This window comes from Lithobates pipiens, unplaced genomic scaffold, assembly GCF_037356315.1.
Source record: "Lithobates pipiens isolate NorthernLeopardFrog02 unplaced genomic scaffold, aLitPip1_a1.2 Scaffold_1, whole genome shotgun sequence".
In the NCBI taxonomy this organism is placed as follows: domain Eukaryota; kingdom Metazoa; phylum Chordata; class Amphibia; order Anura; family Ranidae; genus Lithobates; species Lithobates pipiens.
In genome coordinates this window covers 14,805,028-14,832,301 of record NW_027507685.1, presented here as the reverse complement: position 1 = coordinate 14,832,301, position 27,274 = coordinate 14,805,028, and the positions used below count along the sequence as shown (strand labels likewise).

At 41.9% G+C, this 27,274-nt stretch overlaps 1 protein-coding gene across 4 annotated transcripts in view; it reads right to left on the bottom strand.

Moving 5' to 3' along the window:
- The window catches only part of LOC143977373 (phosphatidylinositol-binding clathrin assembly protein-like), a 114,484-nt gene that overhangs the window by 37,362 nt on the left and 49,848 nt on the right, over nucleotides 1-27,274 (bottom strand). For 2 of the 4 annotated variants that reach the window (XM_077478774.1, XM_077478783.1), the window contains exons 10-14: nucleotides 26,211-26,334; nucleotides 10,727-10,857; nucleotides 9,409-9,512; nucleotides 6,235-6,378; nucleotides 1,919-2,026 (exon numbers count right to left, since the gene is read on the bottom strand). In XM_077478774.1, the coding sequence (XP_077334900.1) occupies nucleotides 1,919-2,026; nucleotides 6,235-6,378; nucleotides 9,409-9,512; nucleotides 10,727-10,857; nucleotides 26,211-26,334 (611 nt within the window). The remainder of the gene's footprint in view (nucleotides 1-1,918; nucleotides 2,027-6,234; nucleotides 6,379-9,408; nucleotides 9,513-10,726; nucleotides 10,858-26,210; nucleotides 26,335-27,274) is intronic. The other 2 variants (XM_077478791.1, XM_077478800.1) reach the window with 1 other exon arrangement.

Below are 27,274 nucleotides of genomic sequence, written 5' to 3'. Positions count from 1 at the left end.
GCATGTATGTTATTAGTAACCTTTCCCAACTCAAAACTAATGTTGTATACCAGTGGTCTCAAAACTTCAGCCCTTTACTTGCCTTTATCTGGCCCTTGATGGACTATTCTTCCCACTTACACGAGACGCTATTCCTTACACTGACAGAAACAAACAATGAGGCACCATTCCCTTCTATGACACCAATAATGGGGCACCATTACTCCAACTGATACAAAACTATGAAGCACTATTCCTCCCACTAATAACAATAAAACACCATTCCTCCCACTGATACCAAAAATAGGGCACTATTTCTTCTATTAAAATCAATAATGGGACACTAGTCCTCTCACTGATACCAACCATGGGGCACTATTCTCCTGGTAACACCAATGATGGGGGCACTGTTCCTCACACTGACACCAACAATGGGACACTATTCCACCCATTATTAGCAACAATGGGGCCCTATTCATCCCATTGACACAAACAATGGGGCACCATTTTCACTATACTCACCACAGACACAACGCAATTATTTTAATCCCAATGACCAACAAGCCAGAGGGATTGTTAACTCCCACTAACACTGGGGCATTTTGTACTCTCACTGACCAACGTCTTGTCCCATTAAAGTCTGAGGGACAATAAACTGGCCTGGCCCTTTTGTTTTTTTTATAAAGTTGGATGACCCCTGTTATATACTGTAGCTACTAAAGAAGAAAAAAGGGTTTTAAGTATGCATCAGCAATAATATAATTTTAGCAAAGAAAATAGGGATTGGCATGCATTTTTTATATACTGCAATTCAATTTAGGGTTCAATTTAACAAAGAATGACCAGACAAGAATTAGTGCCTCTTAACAGAACCCTTTTGTGTGAGAAACTACAAATACTAATATTTCCTTCTGAAAATGCAAAATGCTTGGCTGACTAATTCAGCTTCAATACTGTGTCAATGACCCGTACAAAGTATTCAAATACGAAATTGTGACTATTCTCCAATCTCCCCGACTTGAATTCTGGTCAATGACCAGGGGCAGATTTACTAAAACTAGTGCAGTTGTGCATGGGAATCAGCTTCCAGGTTTTAGTGTCAAAGCCTAGTGGGTCTACATAACCAGGCAAGAAGCACCTTCATAAAGGGGTCACCATTTAGAGACCCTTCGCTCACTGTTTAATGACAAGTTTACATTAACTACTTTTGCTCCCACACCTGTATACCCCCAGAGCAATGTTTACATTTTTGCTATGGACCCTTTTTTCAAAAAACAGCTGTCATTACTTAGGAATATATATATAGCAGTAAGAAGGGTCGCTGGCTCGAATCCCAACCACGACACTACCTGCCTGGAGTTTGCAGGTTCTCCCTGTGCCTGTGTGGGTTTCCTCCGGGTACTCTGGTTTCCCCCCACACTCCAAAGTCATCTCAAACAAGGCTCTCTTTTTGTGACATTGTCTTGCAAAAAATGTTTCCTGAAATGCTTAGATTTTTTATTTTTTATTTTTTGACCAATGCGAGTTTAGCCCTTTTGCTTCCAGCTGACCAGGCTAGTACACTGTAAAGATATGGCATTTTTCCTTTTACTATAAGCTCATGGTGAGCATCTCCTATGCTTCTCACCATTTTGCATTACTCGTTGCTCTGTTGCATTTTAGAGGACAACCCGCTCCTCTTGTCATGCGCCCCCCCCCCCCCCCCCAAGCACCGAATAGCCCGTCGCAGCACCGATTAGCCTGCGGCTCCCCCGCTATCAGCATCTACTTCTCTCCCCCTCCCACCGCCACTGCTTGCACATGGATGTAATGAAAACCTGTGATGCGGGTCAACATGGTCTCGCAGCGGCATTCCCTTCATAATTTTCCCCCGTGCGAACAAGGTCTTAACAAGAATTTAGCAGGAATTTTGTTGCATGGTGGACTGGAAATCACATACCAGTTGTGTCTCTATTTTCCTGTGCAGTAGATTTTGCTCCAAACACAGCATCAAAATCCACATTCATTGCACTAGATGTGTTGTGTATGCCAGAATGCAATGGGAAACCTAAAATTGAATAACACATATACAAGTTAATTTGTGACAAACAAAAAAATTGCAACAAATATTCTATGGGAAACATATTTAATCTTTTAAAAAGGAACCTTGCCAAAAACAGCAGTAATGGCTGGCATTAAACCACAGTGCTCAAAGAGAACATAAATATTGGTTATTAAAGAAAAAATAATAAAATCAAAATTAAAGTAAAGTTATCTTACATACTGATATAAGCTTTACAAGTAACGGCACAAAGATGCCACCACAAATATGTACAGTGCCTTGCAAAAGTATTCTCTCCTTGGCTTTTTAGCCATTTTGTTACATTACAGCCTTTAGTTCAATGTTTTCTTAACCTGAATTATATGTGATGGATCAGAACACAATAGTCTAAGTTGATGAAGTAAAATTAGAAAAATATATACATAAAACCATTTTTCAGAAATAAAGAAACTGATAATTGGCATGTGTGTATGTATTCACCCCCTTTGTTATGACGTCAATAAAAAGCTCTGGTGCAACCAATTACCTTTCAAAGTCACATAATTAGCGAAATGATGTCCACCTGTCTGCAATCTAAGTGTTACATGATCTGTCATTACATATACACACCTTTTTGAAAGGCCCCTGATGCTGCAACACCTAAGCAAGAGGCACCACTAACCAAAACACCACTAACCAAATGGAAAGAACATGGCACAACAGTAAACCTGCCAAGAGACAGCCGCACACGAAAACCCACGGACCGGGCAAGGAGGGCATCAGAGAGGCAGCACAGAGACCCAAGGTAATCCTGGGAGGAGCTGCAGAATCTGTACATGGGACGACAAAAAGCTGCACGCTCCATAGAGTTGGGCTTTATGGCAGAGTGGCCAGAAGAAAGCCATTACTTGTTTTGAGTTTGTGAAAAGGCATGTGGGAGACTCACAAAATGTATGGAGGAAGGTGCTCTGGTCTGATGAGACTACAATTGAACTTTTTGGCCATCAAAGAAAACGTTATGTCTGACGCAAACCCAACACATCACATAAAGAACACCATCCCAGCAGTCGGGACTGGGAAACTGGTCAGAGTTGAGGGAAAGATGGATGGTGCTAAATACAGAGATATTCTTGAGCAAAACCTGTACCACTCTGTGTGTGATTTGAGGCTAGGACAGAGGTTCACCTTCCAGCAGGACAATAACCCCAAACACACAGCTAAAGCAACACTTGAGTGGTTTAAGGGGAAACATGTAAAATGTGTTGGAATGGCCTAGTCAAAGCCCAGACCTCAATCCAATAGAAAATCTGTGGTCAGACTTAAAGATTGCTGTTCACAAGCGCAAACCATCCAACTTGAAGGAGCTAGAGCAGTTTTGCAAGGAGGAATAGGCACAAATCCCAGTGCCAAGCTTCTCCAAGGGGACTTGGAGCTGTGATAGCCGAAAAGGGTGGCTCTACAAAGTATTGACTTCAGGGGGGTGAATAGTTATGCACATTGACTTTTTCTGTTATTTTGTCCTAGTTGTCGTTTGCTTTACAATAAAAAAATAAAAATAATCATCTTCAAAAGTTGTGGGCATGTTCTGTAAATTAAACGATGCAAATCCTCAAACAATCCATGTCAATTCCAGGTTGTGAGGCAACAAAACACAAAAAATGGCAAGGGGGGTGAATACTTTTGCAAGGCATGGTAGAGTATGCCCTATATTAACCGACTTCAATTTTATAACCGTTGCCGGTGTGAAGACACAAGTGTTGAAATGCATTTAAAGCGGAGGTCCACCCTAAAATGGACCTTCCGCTCATCGGATTCCTCCCCCCCTCCGGCGCCACGATTGGCACCTTTCAGGGGGGAGGGGGGTGCAGTTACCTGGATAATCCAGGTAACTGCACCCACTTCCGGGCTAGCTCTCTGCGGAAAGGGGCGTACATTACGCCCCTTTCCGCAAGTGCCCGCCCCCTTCCGCAAGTGCCACGCTGCCTGCTGGGAAACACACAGATCCCAGAGGCAGCGGGGACCATCCTCATTGCGCAGCGCGGCTCGCGCATGCGCAGTAGGGAACCGGGAAATGAAGCCGAAAGGCTCCATTTCCTGATTCCCATACCCAAGATGGCGGCAGCAGCACTCGAGTGTCGATCTAGAGATCGGCTTCGGGTGCCGACATCGCGGGCGCGCTGGACAGGTAAGTGTCACTATTTTAAAAGTCAGCAGCTGCAGTATTTGTAGCTGCTGACTTTAAAAAAAAAAAAAAACGCGGAGTCCCGGCGGACTCCCGCTTTAAGAATGTTGTGCAAAGTCCAATCAAGTTCTAAATGTAAATTGCAATTGTAATGCATTATCTCAAATAAATCCTGAATTCACAGTGCCCATTCTAAAAGTCTCTATACACATGAAACCTGCAATAAAAAAAAAAATAGATTTTAAAGAATGAAATCAATCAGCTTCTAACCTCAGCTCGTTCCATTAAGTGAGCCTGATTTAGCACGCTCACGCTTTAGTAAATAAACCCAATAGGGCTGCTTAAGGACCATGACTATTTCTGACCCTTGTTTACAAGTTAAATCAGTATTTTTTTGCTAGAAAATTACTTAGAACCCCCAAACATTATATACATTTTTATTTTTTATTTTTTTAGCAGAGACCCTAGAGAATAAAATGGAGATTGTTGCAATACTTTATGTTACACCTTATTTGCACAGTGGTTTTAAAAATGAAAATATACTTCAAGTTATAAAATAAGAAAACCGTAAAAAGTTAGTCCAATTTTTTTCTAGAATGTGAAAAATAATGTTATGCCAAGAAAATTGATACCCAACAGATTATGCCTTAAAATTGTGCAGGGTCGTGGAACGGTGGCAAAGTAGGGTACTTAAAAATCTCTCATAGGCGACTGTTGAAAATTTCTACAGGTTATCAGTTTAGGGCGTTAGAGATAGTTTTAGTGGCGATTTATCGTCGTTGTAGCTTTTAACCCCCGCTAGCGATGGAAGAAAGGGTTAAATGCGCCTGAAAAGCGGCTCTTGAGCATCTCTGCCCATTCATTTCAATGGGCAGGGGTGGGGGAGGAGGGATGTATACAACGTGCCTCCCCTGCCCCAAAGATGCTGGGGAGGAGCTTTTCAGGCGCTATTTTTAGACCAAAAGCGCCTGAAAAACACCCCAGAGGGAAAGAGGTCTTAGACACTTTTCACACTGGGGAGGGGTCGGCGGCCAAAATGCCGCTATTTTTATTCGGTTGCTAGCGGGAGGTGCTTTTAACCCCCCCAGCGGCCGAGAAAGACTTAAAATCACTGAAAAGTGCTGCTGCAGCAGCGCTATGCCAGTGGTAGAGCCGCGCTGCCCCATTGATTTCAATGGGCAGGAGCAGTGTATACACCGCTCCAAAAGATGCTGCTAGCAGGAATTTTTACCATCCCGCCAGCACACCGCTCCAGTGTGAAAGCCCTCGGAGAAACAGCAGCGACTCAGGGCGCCTTGCAGGCGCCATTTATATCGCTGTAGCTCCTGCAAAGAGCCCCAGTGTGAAAGGGGTCTTAGAGAGAGGAGGTCTTTTGCTAGAATTATTGTACACCGTTTATGTGGGCACGACTTGCATATGCGTTCGCTGTGAGCTCAAAGGGACGGGACACTTTTATATTTTTTTCCTTATTTTACCTTATTTTGTTTTATTTTTACACTCTCCCTTTAATTTTTTGATCACTTTTATTCCTATCACAAGAACGTAAACATCCCTTCTAAAAGAAAAATAAAAATAAAATAAAAAAAGCAGGACAGGGCCTCTTTAAATGAGAGGTGTGGGGGTCAAAAATACCTCAGATCTCAAATTTACACTTAAAAGCAATAAAAAAAAAAAAAAAAAAAAAAATGTTCCTTTAAGGCCAGAGGGTGGAAGTGAGTTTTGATGTCGCTCCGGTCCTCCAAGGGCATAGAGTCGAGTGGGGGCCATCTTGCCCTCACTCAACTTTCTGCCCATTCATCCCGGAAATTTTATTGTTTTTGGCACTACTCTGGTAAGTGGCAGAAACTACCGGGAAGCGGCAGGAGGGAAGGGGGCAAATCCACCGCGGAGACCACTTTTATGTGAAAGCGGACCGCCCGCCGTTTAAAAAAATACCAGGGTTAATGGCAGCTATCTGCTGCCATAATCCTGGTATTTAAACATCAAAGTGTAAATAAATAGGTATTTTCAATGCAAGCTGCCATTCTAAATGTCTTCAATAAATGTTATTTACCACTTATATGTCCCACTGATGGCTTAGAAGCAAACGTGGAAGTATTAAACTGAGGTGTTGACTTTACAACGTCTTCAACTGGCTGCATGTCAAAGATGTCCAAGTGTGGAGGTGAACCAACACCATTGGATGAAGAGAAGGGCCCTAAAATACATTTTAAAAATGTGTTACCTTACATGCAAAATGGTATAAAACCATAATAACTCCTAAATATTTTTATTTATTACAGGTATTTATACAAACAAAGCCGACAATTTGAGCAACCCTTTACATCTAGATGGCACATTCACATCAGTTCCTGTCTATAGGGAGCTTACAATCTAAGGTTGCATCCACACCTGTGTAGCATTTTCAGGCAGAAAATCGTGTGAATCTACCGCGATTTTGCGCCATTTTGCCGCGATTTTGTGCAGGGCAAAAGGTCACCAATGTAAAAAAAAAAAACGCCCAAATCTGCCCAATTAGAGCGACAAAAAAGGGTCCGGAACTTGTTTGAGCTTCAGGCGACATGGGGTGGAGATGTGAACCATCTCGATAGAGAATAATGGATTTTTTCCCCTCTAGCGTTTTGTAGCTTCAGGCTTTAAGCTACAAAACACTCAGGTGTGAATGCAGCTTAAGATCCATAACTCGCATGCATGCATACATACACACCAGGGCCAATTTAGAAAATGTTAGTTAAGCTATCGGTACTGTATGACTTTGAAGTGCAAAGGTCCCCCAAAGGTTAACTTAGCCTTCAAGATGTATCTTTCCAAGAATCAAGCCATATACATATTTAGTACATCTGTGAAATACATGCACATGGTTCTGAATTTCCATCAGCCCTGACTACTTCACTTCTAACAGTTTACAAAGAACATTGACTGCTCCTTGCCTTACCCCCCTCCCTCCCTCCCTTCATCTCCATAACCTCTCCTTGTGCACAGGAAATTATTACCCACTTAAGGGCTGGAGTGGCAACAAACTTTTACCTTTAAAAATCTCCATAGGCGACATTTAAGAAAATTCTACAGGTTGCATGTTTTGAGTTAGAGGAGGTCTAGGGCTAGAATTATTGCTCTCGCTCTATCAATCGCGGCAATACCTCATTGTCATATGCGGGCGCTACTCACATATGCGTTCACTTCTGCACGCGAGCTCTGCGGGACGGGCGCATTTAGCAATTTTTTCCCCCTTATTTTTACACTGTTTTAAAAAAATAAAATAAAAAATAAATAAATCACTTTTATTCCTATTACAAGGAATGTAAACATCCATTGTAATAGGGGGAAAAAAAAGCATGACAAGACCCCTTAAATATGCGCTCTGGAGTCTATGAGACCTCAGATCTCATAATTACACTAAAATGCCATAAAAACAAAAAATAAATAAATATGGCCCTTTAAGAGTTATGGGCGGAAGTGACATTTTGATGTAGCTTCCGCCCTGCAATGGTATGGAGACAGGTGGGGGCCATCTGCCCCTCACTCCTCTCCATACTCAGCAAGGTACAATATCCGATCGCGCGGCGGAAGGGCCCCCTCTCCTGATGCTGATAAAAGTGATCTTGCAGCAAATCCGCTGCAGAGACCACTCTTGTCAGAAAGCGGACCGCCGACTGAAGAGGATACCAGGGTTATGGCAGCTAGCTGCAGCCATAACAATGATATTCCTCTTCAAGGTTAGGACGTATATCGGCGTGCGGCGGTCCGTAAGTGGTAAAGAATAAGTAGGAATCTGTGAGTGAGAGAACTACAAAGCCAGTCTTCCACCACAGCAGATGGCTTGTTCTCAATGAACTGCAAGATTGCCGATGAGCACACTCATAAGTCATTCATGAGTCCTGACTGACAGCCCATACAAAAAGGTACGAGCTGTGGGGTCTGTCTAAAGGAGACTGACATTACACCCCTGATCACTGTTTATAGGTGTAATATTTTGCAGTCTCCTGTGGAGAAAGAAATAGCAAAATGCACATTTATATATTTTCTGCAAAAAATAATATGCATTTATTTTTTACCTAAAGGTCAACTTAGCCCTTAACTCAAGATTTCGGACATGATCAACAGGTATTTTTACACTTCCTAAAACAGATATAACAAACACTTACAATTGTATATTTACATACTGTAGTTATAGTTCAGTTAAATAAGACACAAGACCATCTAGTTCAACCAATAGAAAAACAAAACATACATATTTATACTCGTACATACATTTTGATATATTGCCTACTCCCATAACTACACAAACTTTAATCCAATGTGGAAACTAGGACAATTTGTGGGTGTTATTTTAAGTTTTATAAATTGATGCTTTTATTATTCCTCCCCCCCCCCCCCCACCCCCATCTAAAGAATCTTTCCCTAAAACAAACAGAAAAAAAAAAACACATTTAATACAGGGTGCATTCATGACCATAGCATCAAAGAGCATTATACATTTTTTAAAGAAAGAGAAAACCAAAAGTTATGTCCTCTGTCTGACGTGTCCTGTGGAGGTCCCAAATGAGAACAGTAGTAGTGACATTCTGGGAATTCCAGGTGTCCTGTAACTTTACATTATTCTGAGTTGTTGCTGGTGTTTGTGCCATCTAAAGTTCAGCACCTGAGCCCTGAAGATGGAGGAATTTTTTGGGCCCTCCAAGATTTTTGATTCTTGGACATTTGTTTGGCCCTCTCATTGGACTAGGAAAGTGCAAAAAATCTCAACTATAGGTGCCCCCTTTTTCCACTGTTAAGTGGAAGACAGCTGCACTGGAGCTTTTGTGCTCTTGTGTAATCTGACTGACCAACCAAAATGTCTTATCCAGACAGAACCTCTTAACATTTGTTTGGACTACAGCAGAAGAGGGTGGAGAGGGGCAAGGAGTCACTGCTCAGGCTCATTCCCCTATATACAAAATTTATATGTACAAGTTTTTGTGATATAGAGACGCAGAGTTGTCAACTGTCATTAATTTCACTGATAGCTTGTGAAATCCATGACCCAGAATCCAGAAATGTCCATTACAGACATGCAGATTGTATGTCCGCAATGGATATTTTACAGACAGATTTAAAAATCATGACTTTTTACATCTTTACTGACAGTTGGCAACCCTGCGTGTCTATAATCATAAAATCTGGTACATATACATTTTGTAGCGATAGAACATTTATATGGCTACTTTAGAGGAACGTATAACCTTACCTCCCCATGTGCTATTTACAGAAGTTGCAATGGCAGGTGTACTCTGTACAGTTGGCACGAATGCTGGTTGCAGGTCGAACAGATCACTGCTAAGGTTGGGCATGCTGAAAGGACAAATTTGGGTATTGACTGCACTGAACACAAAATATCATGTAACTGAATAATATTAATGCAATTAGAAATGTTTACCTAAAAATATTGCAATGTAAATCAAATCAAGTGTAAGGATTTAGAATAACTTAAGTTTGTAACAATAATAAACTATAGTCAAAACATCACTTTATGCACATCCGTTTACCAACTCCAAATCACGTAAAGATCGACTAATAAGGCTTCACCTCTGTGCAGCATTCACTTCTAGTTTTGCAGCACTTTTACAGTTGACTCAATCTACATCAGCCCGCCTATTCAAAAACGAAAAGCTTAAAAAAAATCCAGGTATTGCATTTCATGTTACAGTTGTCCAGCTTGGACAACTGTGTGTGTGTATATATACATACACACACACTATATATACATATATATATATATATATATATATATATATATATATATATATATATATATATATATATATATATATATATATATATATATATATATATATATATATATATATATATATATATATATATATACACATACACACATACATACATACATATATATATATATATATATATACACACACACACACACACACACACACACATACATACATATACACACACACACACACACACTCTATCTCTTCTGTCTGTTATTCTCGGAGTGGATTTGAGATTTTTCTCTCTAACCTTATAGATGGTTATTTATATTTACCACTGCATATATTTAAGAAAAAAAAAAAAATTACTTTTTTAAACTTTACGTATCAACTAACAATTATACACCACACTTTAAAAGGTTATTAACCAATTAATCGAAACAATAATTGGCCAAATAATTGATTATGAAAATAATCGTTAATTACAGACCTATACAGAATATTTACTTTGATTTGTTATAAACAAATAAAATCATGAAATTGTGCCATTAGATCTTTGAAAGCAAATCGGATGTTTAAGCCCAATCGTACTGCCTAAAGGGCTTTCTATAAACATACACACTTGTATCGCAACAGCATGCATTTACAGGCAAGCAGGAGGAAAAAACGACCACTCCGGCACCAACCAGAAACCAGAACTGGATAAAAATAACCAGCTATGCTGCTCTGGATTTCTCCAGAAAGCTAACAGCTAAAACACGTAGCACAGCCTGATGAAGACAAAACCAGATTGGGGTACAATGATAAAACCCATAGAAGGCAATAACCCACCTGTTTGTCGTCGGTGCAGGTGTTGAGAACAAATCAACAGCTGTGGTATTGACACTTTTCCCAGATAAAGTGCTAGGTGAGGCTGATGTAGAAGTAGAATTTGACACAGAAATTTCTCTCAGTCGTTGCTCCTAAAAGTAAGGGAATTCATATTAACGCATAACACTGGAGGTAAGGTCAAGTACATTAGAGAAAGCTAGCACGACTTTCACCAAGAACAGAATATGAAGAGCGTGCTGAAAAGTGTGTTATTTTGAGTTATGAATGTTGGCAGACCTGAACAGAGTTATCAAAAAAGGTTATCAAACATTTCTTCCTCCCTTTCTTGACAGAAGAAAACAAGTTCTTGTTGTGCATAATGAATATGCAGGCATTGTACAGGGCAGTGCTGTCCACATTCTTAGGCAAGAAAGCCAGATTTGATTTCCTATACTAGGCAGCCAGATAAACAAATGGCAAACATGTAAAAATCAATGCGACTATTATATATTTGTTTTAAAAGGACAATAACAGTAATAGATGTTACTTTTCAGCCTAAGTAAACCATGTAACATATTATAAACAAATCACAATTTTATAAATCTAATATTATAGGATTTGAGGGTCCAACACTATGTTTATTATGGGTTCCCACTCACACAGCATACCCAACTACAATTGAATGAATGAATGAATGAAATACTTGTATAGCGCACAATGCAAACTGAATCGCCTCTAGGCGCTGTGGCGAGCTTTGATCATCTGCTAAAAGAGGAAGGTCTTGAGTTTTTTCCTAAAAGCCAGGTGATTTTCTTCCAGGCGGATGTTGATTGGTAGAGCATTCCATAGCCGAGGCCCTTGGACAGCGAATCTCCGATCACCCTTGGATTTATACCGGGCTTTGGGCACGAGGAGGAGGTTTTTGTTGGCTGATCGAAGACTGCGGTTTGGTGTGTAATGATTTATTTTCTCCATTAGGTATTGCGGAGCTTCTCTATGCACGCATTTGTGGGTGAGGCAAAGGGTCTTGAACGTGATCCGATTTTTTACGGTTAGCCAATGTAAGCTCCTCAGTGAAGGAGAAATGGATTCCCAGGGTTTTTTTCCTGTTATCAGCCTTGCCGCCGTGTTTTGGATCAGTTGTAATCGCGCAAGTTGATATTGTGGTAATCCTATGTAAAGCGAGTTTGCGTAGTCCAGTCGTGAATTAATGATTGTTCCAACTACCACTGCTTTGTCATTCTTTGGGATAAAAGGGATGAGTCTGCGAAGCATGCGCAGCAGATGGTGAGATCGACTGACTACAGATCCTATTTGCGCATCCATTGACATTTGTGCGTCTAAAATAACCGAGACTCTTCGCTTTGGTCTTTGGGGAGATAGTCTGCCCAAAGACGGTTGGTGGAGACCAGGAGGTTTTGGTTGCGGGCTTATGATTTGGGTGTAAGATAAGAAGCTCTGTCTTTGATTGGTTCAGCTGGAGGGAGTTGGTGGTCATCCAGTCCTCTATTGATTTGAGGCAGTTTTCAAGTTGTTGTTGGTGATCTTTTTTTCCATTGATCCGGAAATAAAGTTGCGTGTCGTCAGCGTAAGAGTGGAAGCAGAGATCTGAGCATCTGATGATTTGAAGGAGTGGGCGAATGTAAATGTTGAAGAGAACGGGTGACAACGGAGAGCCTTGAGGGACTCCGCAGGTGACTGCCCGAGTTTCGGAGAGGAAGTTTCCTAGTTTCACTGTCTGACCGATTTCCTAGGAAGGACGCGAACCATTGGAGATCTATGTCTTGGACTCCGGCTACTTCTGTGAGGCGGACGAGTAGAGTATTGTGATCTACTGTATCAAACGCTGCACTTAGGTCTAGCAGTACGAGGAGACACGGCTCTCCCTCATCTGCTGCTTCGAGGGCGTCATCCCAAATCTTGAGGAGAGCTGTTTCTGTTCCATGACCCGGGCGGAAGCCTGATTGCAGCGGGTCCAGGAGTTTGTGAGTATCCAGGTGAAGTTGTAGCTGATGTACTACAGCTTTCTCTATGATCTTAGAAATGGTGTTGAGGCTTGTAATCGGCCTACGGTTGTTTGGATCCTGAGGGTCCAGGTTTGGTTTCTTGAGTAGAGGTTCGACGATGCCTTGTTTGAGGATGCTGGGAACAATCCCTTCGTGGAATGATCGGTTTATGAGGTGGGTTATGGTTGGAGCCACGATGTCGGAGCATTCTTTCAGTAGTTTTGTGGGGATGATGTCAATAGGTGAGGTACTGTCACGCAGTTTATTAATGATGTTTTTTGCAATTGAAACGAATATTCTGAATCTTTTTTTAGTAATTTCTTTGGAGCAGGTTTATACATAGCATTATATAGACCAGGGGTAGGGAAACTTTTTGGCTGAGAGCCATGAACGCCACATATTTAAAAATGTAATTCCGCGAGAGCCATACAATATGTTTAAAACAATTATTATTATTTTTTTTATTGATTTATCTACTAATTTCAATTATAACTAATATCCATGTCATCTCCCCCACTGTAATATCCACATCTCCCCTACGATTGTCTGCTTGCTTACCACTACACAGGCAGGCAGATCCACGAGCAGTTGAGGCAGGTGATGATGACATCAGCGCGCTGCTCACCTAGGCCGCCTCCAGGTGTACCAAGATGGCCGTAGCTCCGGAGGTAGGCCAAAGCTGCGGCTCAATCCACAGATCAGCACACCATGCAGTCCGAGGATTGAGAGGTGAGAGCCAGATGCAGCCATCAAAAGAGCCACATCTGGCTCGAGAGCCACAGGTTCCCTACCCCTGATATAGACAGACTAAAAAGGGACAGTTTTTTTAAAGTGTATTAAAATACAATAGACAGTGTACACATCTGGTTTAAAAATAATAAATCAGATCTGCCAGCACAGTACAGACAGGATTAAAATATGGGAGACTCTCCAGCCCCCCTAATAGCGTTATACAGTTAGGTCCATATATATTTGGACACAGGCACAATTTTCATACAAATTAATTTGAAGTGCAGACATTCATCTTTAATTCAAGGGGTTGAACATAAATATAAAAGTACATATTTTAGGAACTGCAACCATTTTTATACAAGTCCCTCCATTTTCAGGGGCTCAAATGTAATTGGAAAAATGAATATAATCATAAATAAAATGTTAATTTTTAATATTTTGTTGAGAATCCTTTACTGGCAATGACTGTTTGAGGTCTGGAACCCATGGACATTACCAAAGACTGGGTTTCCTCCTTTCTGATGCTTTGCCAGGATCTAACTGCAGCTGTCTTCAGTGGTTCTTTCTTTGTGGGTCTTTCTGCCTTTAGTTTTGCCTTCAGCAAGTGAAATGCATGATCAACTGGGTTGAGATCAGGTGATTGACTCGGGCCATTGCAGAATATTCCACTTATTTTCCTTCAAAAGCTCCTGAGTTTTGGATCACTGTCTATCTGTACTGTGCAGAGCCATCCAATCAACTCTGTTGCATTTAGCTGAATCTGGGCTGACAGTATATCCCTAAACACTTTTATCCGACTGCTTCTGTCACATCATCAATAAACCCCAATGACCCAGTCATACAATGTCATCATTCTCCCTCACCCTAATTTATAGAGGACGTTGCGTGCTTTAGATCATGAGCTGTTCCAAGCCTACTCCACACTTTTCTTCCCGTCATTCTGTCATCCCGTCACCCCCTGTTTTACGCACCCGAATCCTCAAACTTGTCCCACAGATGCGCTGTCCTAGGGAGTTCTCGGCTGTTGATTGGATAGATTGATAGCATTGCAGCCATTGGCTCCTGCTGCTGTCAATCAAATCCAATTACGGGGCTTCCGGGGGCGAGGCTGAGTCCTGCATTCAGTGCCTATGGAGCGGCCAAGGGACCCTAGAAGGCAAGGATCAGGGCCATTCTGTGGAAAACGAGCTGCACAGTGGATGTAACTGTTATTTAAAATAAAATAAAAAAAATAAAATAACTTTAGTGTCATTTAAGTTGGATACACACTATACAACTATTGTTGTTCGATTTCCTTTATATTTACCAAAACCAAGTAGTGCAAGGGCATGCCTGATTACATACAAATTGAAACTGTTAAGGTTTGACCTCATATTATATGATTTTGATAAATCTAAAAGAAAAAACAAAACAAAATAAACCTTTTTTATAGTGTGTATGGCCCCTTTCATTCGTCCAAAGAATGCTTTTCCAGATCTTTTTTTTGGAAAGTCTAATCTGGCTTTTATATTCTTCAGGCTTACGAATGGTTTGCACCTTGTGGTGAACCCTCTTATTTGCTCTTGTGAAGTCTTCTCTTGATTGTGAACTTTGACAATGATACGCCCACCTCTTGGAGTGTCCTTCACTTGTCTGGATGTTGTGAATGGGTTTTTCGTTACCATAGAGAGGATCCTGCGATCATCCACCACTGTTGTCTTCCATGGACGTCCAGGCCTTTTTATGTTGCTGAGCTCAACAGTGCTTTCTTCTTTCCTCACAAACTGTTGATTTGGCCACTAATAATGTTGCTCTTGGATTGATTTGTTTTGTTTTTGAAGCCTTACAATGGCCTGTTTCACTTACATGGACAGCTCCTTAAAAAACATGATGTAGGTTCACAGCAATAGATTATAAATGCAAATACCACACTTATGCCCCGTACACGCGGTAGGATTTTCAGCCGGAAAATGTTTGATGGGAGCTTTTTGTCAGAAATTCCGACTGTGTGTAGGCTCCATCAGACATTTTCAATCGGAATTTCCATTACACAAAATTTGAGATCTGGCTCTCAAATTTTCCGACAACAAAATCCGTTATCTGAAATTCCAATCGTGTGTACACAATTCCAACGCAAAGTTCCAAGCATACTCGGAATCAAGCAGAAGAGCAGCACTGGCTATTGAACTTCATTTTTCTCGCCTCGTTGTACTTGTATGTCACCACGTTCTTCGCGTTCACAATTTCCGACCAACTTTGTGTGACCGTGTGTATCCAAGACAAGTTTGAGCCAGCACCCGTTGGGAAAAAATCCATGGATTTTTATTGTCGGAACGTCCGATCATGTGTACGGGGCATTAGAATCAACCCCAGAAATTTTACCTGCTTAACTGATGAAGAAATAACAAAAGGAGTAGCCTACACCTGGCCATAAAACCGCTTTTGATTCAATTGTCCAATTACTTTTGGTCTCTTGAAAAAAAAGGGGAGTTGGCTATTTATAAGAGCTGTAATTTCTAAACCCTTCCTTAGATTTGGATGTACATACCCTCAAATTAAACCTGAGAGTGTGCCTATATCCATTATAGAACTATAGCTTAAATATGTTTTGGTAAATACCTGAAAAAATAAAATTGTGCCTGTGTCCAAATATATATGGATCCAACTGCATAGAAGGGAAAAACGAGGCAGGAATTGATGCAAGCTAAAAAAGGTAAGCATCAGCTTAAAATTGTGTTTTGCGAATTGGAACATGTGAAAAATATGTTATCCCAATTTGGCTGCAAATGTAGAAACACAATTTAACTACATGCTGACCAGCCGCAGCAGAATGGCACGGCTGGGCGAAACGTTATGCAAAGCCTCTTCGCCCTGTGACCACTAGGGGCATGTGAGCGCACCCTGCTCGCCCACAGAGGCGATGCAAGTGCCTGGCATAGGTAGCGCCACTGACACCACTTTTTACATTTTTCAAAAATCGCAGATCGCCGCCATTGCTAGTTAAAGAAGAAAAAAAATGATTACTAAAAATGCCATAAAACTATCCTCTATTTTCTAGTGGCTATAACTTTTGCACAAACCAATCAATATACGCTTATTGGGATTTTTTTTTTTTAACAAAAATATGTAGAATTCATATGGGCCTAAACTGAGGGGAGAAAAAAAAATGGTGTTTTTTTTTTATATATTTTGGAGGATATTATAGCAAAAAGTAAAAAATATTGCGTTTTTTTCCCAAAATCTTTGTTTTTTTTGTTTATAGCGCAAAAAATAAAAACCGCAGAGGTAATCAAAATACCACAAAAAGAAAGCTCTATTTGTGGGGAAAAAAGGGCGTCAATTTTGTTTGTTTGCAACGTCGCACGACCGCACAATTGTCAGTTAAAGCGACGCAGTGCCGAATCGCAAAAAGTGCTCTGTCAGGAAGGAGGTAAAATCTTCCAGGGCTGAAACTGTTAAATGTCACCTCAACAATTTACACAGTCAAGTCTATTTTTATCCTGTGCGTCATTTACTACGTACAGTTAAAAGGGCCCTGCGGGCTCTTCAAAATTAAAAACAAGTTTCATGTTAAACTTTACCATTCTGCTATCAATTAGCTGGAACTTCCTGTGCTTTCTATCTGTGCTGCAGTCTTATAATTAACCACTCCCGGACCGGCTCACAACGATGTACGTTGGAACTTTGAAGAGGTATATCGTTATGGCAGCAGCTAGCTGCCATAAACCCGGTATCCTCTTCTTCAGTAAACAGTCCAGTTTCAGATAAAAGTGGTTTCAGCATGATATAACTTATTGGCGGCAGGAGAGGCCCGCTCCCCCCGCCACTCTCCAGTGCCCTCCGCCGCTTACTGGAAACGTCGGTAGCAGCGGAAGCGATCGGCTCCTTCTCCCTGTTAGATATGGAGATGAATGAGTGGAAAATCGCCCCCACCCATCTCCATACCATTGCAGGGTGGAAGCGACGTCAAAATGTTAAGAATTTTTTTTTACCACCCTGTCCCGCCGAGCTCGTGTGGTGCAGAAGCATACGTGAGTAGCGCCTGCATATGAAAATGGTGCTCAAACCACACATGTGAGATATCACTGCGATCATTAGAGCGAGAGCAATAATTTCAGCCCTAGACCTCCTCTAACTCAAAATATGCAACCTGTAGAATTTTGTTAAATATCGCCTATGGGGAATTTTTTTTTTTTTTTTTTTTTAAGTGTAAAAGTTTGTCGTCATTCCACGAGCGGGCACAATTTTGAAGCGTGACAGTTAGAGGAAGTCTAGGGCTAGAAATATTGCTCTCGCACTACCAATCGCAGCGATACCTCGCATGTGGTTTAACCACTTCAGCTCCGGACCAATAAATACCTTAAGGACCAGAGGTCTTTTTGCAATTTCGCACTGCGCTGCTTTAACTGGTAATTGCGCGGTCATGCAATATTGCACCCAAACGAAATTTGCGTCCTTTTCTTCCCACAAATAGAGCTTTCTTTTGATGGTATTTGATTGCCTCTGCGATTTTTTTTTTTTGCGATATAAATGGAAAAAGAGCGAAAATTTTGAAAAAAAAAGATTTTCTTCTTTTTGTTATAAGAAAAATCGAATAAACTAAATTTTAGTCATACCGTATATACTCGAGTATAAGCCGAGATTTTCAGCCTCTTTTTTGAGGCTGAAAGTGCCCCCCTCGGCTTATACTCGAGTCATCGCTGTCTGCCTGCTCGATCAGCGTGTCGAGCAGACAGACAGCGGCCATTCTATTCTAATTCAAAAGCCGCGCCTCCGGCTCCGCCTTCGCCTGTGATAGGCGGAACACTGAATTTCCCAGCAGCCTGTGTTCCGCCTATCACGGACATCCGCTCATCCTCGTACTACGGACGAGGATGAAAGGATGGCCGTGATAGGCGGAACACAGACTGCTGGGAAATTGTGTTCCGCCTATCACAGACAGGGAGGCGCGGCATTTGAACAGGAAAATGGGCGCAGACGAAGAGCGGTGATCCTGGGACGGGACCGGACGGAGGCTCGGCTCGGGACGGGACGGGACCGGACGGAGGCTCGGGACCGGACGGAGGCTGGGGACACAGGTAGGCTGGACACACAAGGCCTCACACACACACACACACACACACATGGATGGACACACACACAGGGATGGATGGATGGATGGATGGACGGACACACACACAGGGATGGATGGATGGATGGACACACACACACACACACACACACAGGGATGGATGGATGGATGGACACACACACACACACAGGGATGGATGGATGGATGGACACACACACAGGGATGGACAGGCATATCTCACCCTCGGCTTATACACGAGTCAATAGGTTTCCCAGTTTTTTGGGGGTAAATTGGGGGCCTCGGCTTATACTCGGGTCGGCCTATACTCGAGTATATACGGTACATTGAGGGCAAAATTTATTCAGCCACATGTCTTTAGTAAAAAAAAATGTCAATAAGCGTATATTTTTTGGTTTGCGCAAAAGTTATAGCGTCTACAAACTAGAGTACATTTTCTGGAATTTACACAGCTTTTAATTTATGACTGCCGATCTCATTTCTTGAGGTGCTAAAATGGCAGGGCAGTACAAATCCCCCCCAAATGACCCCATTTTGGAAAGTAGACACCCCAAGGAAATTGCTGATGGGAATGTTGAGCCCATTGAATATTTATTTTTTTTGTCCTAAGGGATTGAATAATGACAAAAAAAAAAAAAAAATTTTTTTTTACAAAAAGTTGTCACTAAATGATATATTGCTCACACATGCTATGGGCATATGTGAAATGACACCCCAAAATACATTCTGCTGCTTCTCCTGAGTACGAGGATTGCACATGTGTGGGACTTTTTGGGAGTCTAGTCACGCACGGCACCCCGAAAACCAATCACCACCTTCAGGATTTCTAAGGGTGCAAATTTTGGATTTAACTCCTCACTACCTATCACAGTTTCGAAGTCCATAAAATGCCAAAATAGAACAAAACCCCCCCAAATGACCCCATTTTGGAAAGTAGACACCCCAAGCTATTTACTGAGAGGCATGTTGAGTCCATGGAATATTTTATATTTTGCCAAAAGTTGCGGGAATATTACAAACTTTTTTTTTTTTTTGCACAAAGTTGTCACTAAATGATATATTGCTCACACATGCTATGGGCAGAAGTCAAATTACACCCCAAAATAAATTCTGCTGCTTCTTCCGAGTACGGGGATACCACATGTGGGGGACTTTTTGGGAGCCTAGCCACGTACGGGACCCCGAAAACCAAGCACTGCCTTCCGGATTTGAATATAAAATGCTACCAAAAAACCTGTTAGCGATGGCAGGGATCAGGCCTGACTCTGCGATCGCTGCAGTTATGTGTTTAGTGTTTTGTAAGTGACAGTGATCGATCGATACTGCACTTGGGTGGGCTGGGCAGAGGGGCAAAACGCAGGTGCCAGCAGGTATTTGGGCTGATCCCGCTAACAATGCGTTTTTTTGGAACCCTAAACTGCTGGGGACGCTAGTATAGATCTGATCAGATCAGATATTGATCTGTTCAGATTCTATACCACTACGGGAGGTGTATGCTTTGTGTGTGGGTGTTAGCGGTACTGGCACTAACCTAGCGCTGCCTGGGGCGACGCAGACCCTGACCCTAAAACCTAATTGATATCACCCGCCGGGTGATCAGGGGGTTAAACCTTTATTGGGTAATAAATGGTGGGTGCCCTGATGCTATAAAAAACAAACTAACCAGAGTCACCCGTAACACTTATACGGTGATCAGTGGTGAAAGGGTTAACTAGGAGCAATCAGGGGGTTCAAATTTTTATTAGGTAGTATATGGGGGTCCCTGGCGCTATATAAAAACCTGACGGGGAACCTAAATAACTAACTGGCTAACCAGCGTCACCAGTGACACTTATACTGTGATCGCTGGTGAAAGGGGGTGAAAGGGTTAACTAGCAGCAATCAGGGGGTTAAAACCATTATTGGGTAGTATATCGGGGTACCTAGCGCTATAAAAACCTGGCGGTGAACCTAAAAAAATAACTAGCTACCTAGCGACTGTAGCGACACTAATGCAGCGATCAGAAAAACGATCGCTTAGTGACACTGGCAAAAGGGGGTGAAAGGGTTAACTAGCGGCAATCAGGGGGTTAAAAACATTATTGGGTAGTATATCGGGGTACCTAGCGATATAAAAACCTGGCGGTGAACCTAAAAAAATAACTAGCTACCTAGCGACACATGCAGCGATCAGAAAAATGATCGCTTAGTGACACTGGCAAAAGGGGGTGAAAGGGTTAACTAGCGGCAATCAGGGGGTTAAAAACATTATTGGGTAGTATATCGGGGTACCTAGCGCTATAAAAACCTGGCGGTGAACCTAAAAAAATAACTAGCTACCTAGCGACTGTAGCGACACTAATGCAGCGATCAGAAAAACGATCGCTTAGTGACACTGGCAAAAGGGGGTGAAAGGGTTAACTAGCGGCAATCAGGGGGTTAAAACCATTATTGGGTAGTATATCGGGGTACCTAGCGATATAAAAACCTGGCGGTGAACCTAAAAAAATAACTAGCTACCTAGCGACACATGCAGCGATCAGAAAAATTATCGCTTAGTGACACTGGCAAAAGGGGGTGAAAGGGTTAACTCTAGGGGCAATCAGGGGGTTAAATCTTTATTGGGGGGTGATAGGGGGCTACCCTGGACCTAACACTAACTGTCCTGACAGTTTTTACTGTCACAACTGACACTGAATGCATTGATCAGTAAAGAAATGATCAATGCAATCAGTGACACTGTGACTGGGGGGGGAGGGATCGGGGGGGGGGGTTTGTGTGCCTGTGTGTGTACCTACATGTCAGTGTAGTGTTGGTGCACACTTACTTTCTGTCTTCTCCTCGTAGTCCGGTCAAAAAGACCGCCCCGAGGAGAATGACATCACTTCCTCCTTCCTGTGTAAACAATACACAGGGGAGGAAGCTTCTCATTGGCCAGGAGCGATCCAGAGGGGGTGGCCGAAAACCAACGGCCATCCCCTCATCACGGAGCGCTCCTGGACCGAATCGGACCGCCGTAACCAGCGGGAGGGGGTCCGATCGGACCCCCCACCCGCTGGAAGGCAATCACGTAGATGTACGTGATTGTGCCTGCCTGTGCCATTGTGCTGACGTACATTGGCAATACGGCGGTCCTCAAGTGGTTAAACACTGTTTTCACATGTGGGCGCTAGTCACATATGCGGTCGATTGTGCACGCGAGCTCGTCGGGACGAGTTAAAAAAAAAAAAATTTCAGATTTATTTTACCTTTTTTTTTTTTTTACATGGTATAAAAAAAAGTGTCACTTTTATTCCCATTATAAGGAATGTAAACAGCCCTTGTAATAGAAAAAAGCATATCCGGACCCCTTAACCACTACAATACAGGGCACTTTCGCCCCCTTCCTTCCCAGCCCAATTTTCAGCTTTCATCGCTCTCATACTTTCAATGACAATTGCGCGGTCATGCTACACTGTACAAAAATGAAATTTTTATCATTTTGTTCGCACAAATAGAGCTTTATTTTGGTGGTATTTATTCACGACTCCGTTTTTTATTTTTTGCGATATAAGCGCAAAAAAAGCGGAAATTTGGAAAAAACACAATATTTTCTTTTTTCTATTTAAAAAAAAAAAAAAAAAAAAAAAAAAAATCAAATTTTGTCATAAATTTAATCCAAAATGTACTCCGCTACATGTTTTTGGTAAAAAAAAAAATTCCGTTAAGTGTATAATAATTGGTTTGTGTGATCACAGACATATGTACGCAAATGATCATGTACATATGTGTGCAGATAATCATTGGAACATGTGATTTTAGTGGGACATATGTGGGGGACATGTGTTTTTTTATTTGGGGACATGTCTTTTTATTATTTGGGGACATGTGTGTTTTGGGGACATGTGTGGTGACGTGTATTGTGGTGACATGTGTGTTTACACTGTGTGGTGATGTGTGTTTACACTAGACTGGTGATCAGTTAGTAAAAAGCTGTAAAAACAGCTCATACTCACTGATCACCAGCCGGCTGCAGCGTTCTGCTCTCCTCTCCTCAGCGATGACTTCTGTGTGAGGAGAGGAGGAGCCGATTGCCTAGCAACTGGCTGTTTGTTTACATCACATGACGGCCGTGATTGGACACGGCCGTCATGTGATCAGGAGGGCCGATCACAGAGCCCTCCTGCCAATCCGAGATGCGCCGCGTCCAGGTGACACAAGCACATCGGGATCGCGCCGCTGCGTGGGCACGATCCCCCTCCTTCTGAAGGACGTTCCTGAACGTCCCATCAGAAGTAGAGAGCTCCCACCCGGCCGTATATGTACATTGGCCGGGTGGAAAGTGGTTAAATATGAGATGTGGGGTCAAAAAGACATGTAAAAAGACACATTTTTGGCAATAAAATTACACAAACCCCAACATTATATATTTTCTGAAAGCAGAAGCCCTGTAGAATAAAAAGTCGATAGTTGCACATTTTCACATGATATTTGCGCAACTGTTTATTAAAACGCAAATTTTAGTGCAAAACCACGCCAAATTTTACCCATTTTTGGTTAAAATATAAAATGATGCAGTTGCACTGAGTAAATAGATATTGTGTGCGCCCGCAATATAGCCAAAAACTCACCATAGGTGATGATTAAAAGCAGTTACAGCTCATCAATTAACTAGGAGCTCTTGTGCAAAAAATTATTGTTCTCATTCTGATGCGGCGATGTCACGTGTGTGGTGAGACTGCGGTTTACAGGGCAACGGGTTTTTTTATTTTTTTTTATATTAATATATTTGATCATTTTGATTATTTTTTTTACTTTTTTCTTCTTTTACGTAATTGCCATCACAAGGGGTGATAGGTACTCCTTTTAGAGACATAAGGGGGTTTAATAGACCCCAATGTCTCCCCTGCCCTTCACGCCATCTAACCAAGCACAGATTGGCTTCGTTAGATGTGTCTCCTGGCTGTACTCGCCAGGAAAGGGTGCATATGAAAAAGGAAGTGACAGCTTCCGGTTTCACTGTTTACATGTGAGATTGAGGCAAGGATTTGACAAGGTCTCACTGCAGTCTCTCTCCCGCCACCGGCTGAAGTGTTCCTGGGCGTTGGTAAGCACGAGGCAGCCCGGGAATCACGGGAGGACAACGGGCGGCACCATGCGGCTGGCTATGTGAAAGTGGTCGGCAGCTGCCGCATCACTTTGCCTTTGAAGCCAGTCGTTGGCTCTACAAAATCCACACAGGCTGATGGCTGCTACTGCAGCCCTCAGCAGGAGATCAAGGGTTCACTCTTTGGACATACATAGTACACCCAAAGAGCTGAACTGGTTAAGGTCCTTTTTTCCTACCTGCAGAATGCCGACAAGATGGCTCTAATCCCTGCGTGCATGCTGCTCTGGGCCATGGTGGACTGCAGTAGTAGGATCAGTACCTACTGAGTGGATACCAATCGTGGAGATGGTACACAAACCTCCTCTACTGCATGTCAAATCATATCTCTTCTTATTCACAACAGCTACAGCTGTGAGGTGAGGCGATAGAACAGGCAGTCACAGAAAAAAAAAAAAAAAAAGATAAAAATTGATAAAGTTAACAAAATGAATATGTCAGTTAACAGGTTAGACAGGTCAGTTAATAAATAGGTTAGTGTTTGAGGCAGAAAAACTAAAAGTTACATACATTTTTTCTCAGATTTTTAAGCATCTGAATTACAGCCAGTCCAATACTAGAAAGGTCTCACATCTAGAAATCTAAAATGTACACACACTTGCTTATCAACCACACAGCACTAATGTATGTATCAAAACCTAAACATATTTGTTGTGGTCCCTGCATTTAGGACAAATAGGAGAAATTGTTTACTAAAATATGTGCAGTAGTATTAGGATTACAAAATACACAACAAATTATAACTATTTTTGCGTTTTGCCCAGTTCTCTGCTTATATAAACAAAAAGTTTTTCCTTTTCTTTTTTTTTTTAAGTGATTGAATTAAGGCCCCATATACAGTATGAACATGTAAAAATCAACTGGTATGCTGGATAGGTATGCTGGTATGTTAAAATATTGTGGCTTAACCACTTGACCCCCAGGGCAATTCTGACAAGAAAAAAATAAAAATAAATCAACATTTAGTTTTTTGCTAGAAAATTACTTACAGCCCCCACAGAGAGAGAGAAAAAAAAATAATTATATATATATATATATATATATATATATATATATATATATATATACACACACACACATACACATACACATATACACACACACACACACACACAGTGGGGATCGAAAGTTTGGGCACCCCAGGTAAAAATGTGTATTCATGTACATAACGAAGCCAAGGAAAGATGGAAAAATCTCCAAATGGCATCAAATTACAGATTAGACATTCTTATATGTCAAAAAAAAGTTTATATTTTATTTCCATCATTTACACTTTCAAAATTACAGAAAACAAAAAAATGGCGTCTGCAAAAGTTTGGGCACCCTGCAGAATTTATAGCATGCACTGCCCCCTTTGCAAAGCTGAGACCTGCCAGTGTCATGGATTGTTCTCAATCATCATCTGGCAAGACCAGGTGATGTCAATCTCAAAGGTTTTAAATGGCCAGACTCATCTGACCTTGCCCCAACAATCAGCACCATGGATTCTTCTAAGCAGTTGTCTAGAAAACTGAAACTGAAAATAGTTGACGCTCACAAAGCTGGAGAAGGCTATAAGAAGATAGCAAAGCATTTTCAGATGTCAATATCATCTGTTCAGAATGTAATTAAGAAATGGCAGTCATCAGGAACAGTGGAAGTTAAAGCAAGATCTGGAAGACCAAGAAAAATATCAGACAGAACAGCTCGCAGGATTGTGAGAAAAGCAATTCAAAACCCACGTTTGACTGCACGATCCCTCCAGAAAGATCTGGCAGACACTGGAGTTGTGGTACACTATTCCACTATAAAGAGATACTTGTACAAATATGGTCTTCATGGAAGAGTCATCAGAAAAAAACCTCTTCTACGTCCTCACCACAAAAATCTGCGTTTGAACTTTGCAAATGAACATATAGACAAGCCTGAGGCATTTTGGAAACAAGTTATGTGGACCGATGAGGCTAGAATATATATATATATACCCGGAGAATAAAATGGTGGCTGTTGCAGTTTTTTTTATGTCGCATGATATTTGTTCCGCATTTTATCGCACAAAATCAAGGAAAAAAAACATTTAAAGGATCATCTTTTAAAAAAGAATGATACTTTTTTTTTTCTTCGGTACAAAGAAAAGGGAAGGTGAATGATAAATGCACATCTTTTTGGAGTAAAAAAATAAATACATTTTAATTTATTTAATTTTTACTTGGAGCCTGTAAAGCATTGCACCAATGATCAGCAGATCACAGGTGCCATAGAGGATTCCTGCCGATTTGGCAGTGTATCTGTCTGCTTGTACCTTATACGGGCAGGCAGATACACACTTACAGGAAGAAACCATGAACTACAAGCCGACAGCTACAAAAGCTGTCGGTACTTGTAGATTCCCATTTACAGAACTCTGTGACTGAATGATGTGGCAGGGAAGCAGAGCCCCTCATGGCCAAATTTTGAAAAAAATAGTACCTTTCGAGTGGAGGGAGAAGATCCCCCATTTGCTGTTACTAGAGACAGCAGAGTGGGCAGCGACTGCAGGAGAGGGAACACGTTACACTCTGTGACTAAGGTGGTACATTGCTTTCTTGATATTACCTTAAGTGCTTGTAATCTTGCCTGCTCCTCTTCCAGAGCTAGTTGCTTTTCTTTTTCATCCATTCTAGAAAATGATAAACCAGTGGAAGCTAGAGAAGATACTGCACTGGATAATGTGCTGGCTCTAAAAAAAATAAAAAAAAATAATTACACATCATTGCACAATATTCTTCCTCATAGGTTAAATGTACATTTGAAAGGAAGAAAACACTACAGTTACCAATTTTTCATTAAAGCAAAACTCATATTTTGAAAAATAAAAAAAAGACAGAACTACTAAACAAGTCATTTTAACTGCATGTTAATTAACATTACCTTTCCATTTTATTCAGCACAGATTTTCTAGAATACCGTATATACTCGAGTATAGGCCGACCCGAATATAAGCCGAGGCCCCCAATTTACCCCCAAAAAAACTGGCAAACTTATTGACTCGTGTATAAGCCGAGGGTAAGACATGCCTGTCCATCCCTGTGTGTGTGTCCGTCCATCCCTGTGTGTCCGTCCATCCATCCCTGTGTGTGTGTGTGTCCATCCATCCATCCATCCCTGTGTGTGTGTGTCTCCATCCATCCATCCATCCATCCCTGTGTGTGTGTGTCTCCATCCATCCATCCATCCCTGTGTGTGTGTGTATCCATCCGTGTGTGTGTGTGTGTGTGTGTGTGTGTGTCCAGCCTACCTGTGTCCCGAGCCTTTGTCCCGAGCCTCCGTCCCGTGCCTTGCCTCCTTGCCTCCGTGCCTCGCCGCCGTGCCTTGCCTCCGTCCCGTCCCGTCCCGTCCCGTGCCGTGCCTTGCCTTGCCTCCGTCCCGTGCCCTCTTCGTCGGCGCCTCGGCGGCCATTGTAAAATTCAAAAGCTGCGCCGCCGCCTTCGCCTGTGATAGGCGGAACACTGAATTTCCCAGCAGCCTGTGTTCCGCCTATCACGTACATCGTATCATCCTCGTCCGTAGTACGAGGATGATACGATGTCCGTGATAGGCGGAACACAGGCTGCTGGGAAATTCAGTGTTCCGCCTATCACAGGCGAAGGCGGAGCCGGAGGCGCGGCTTTTGAATTATA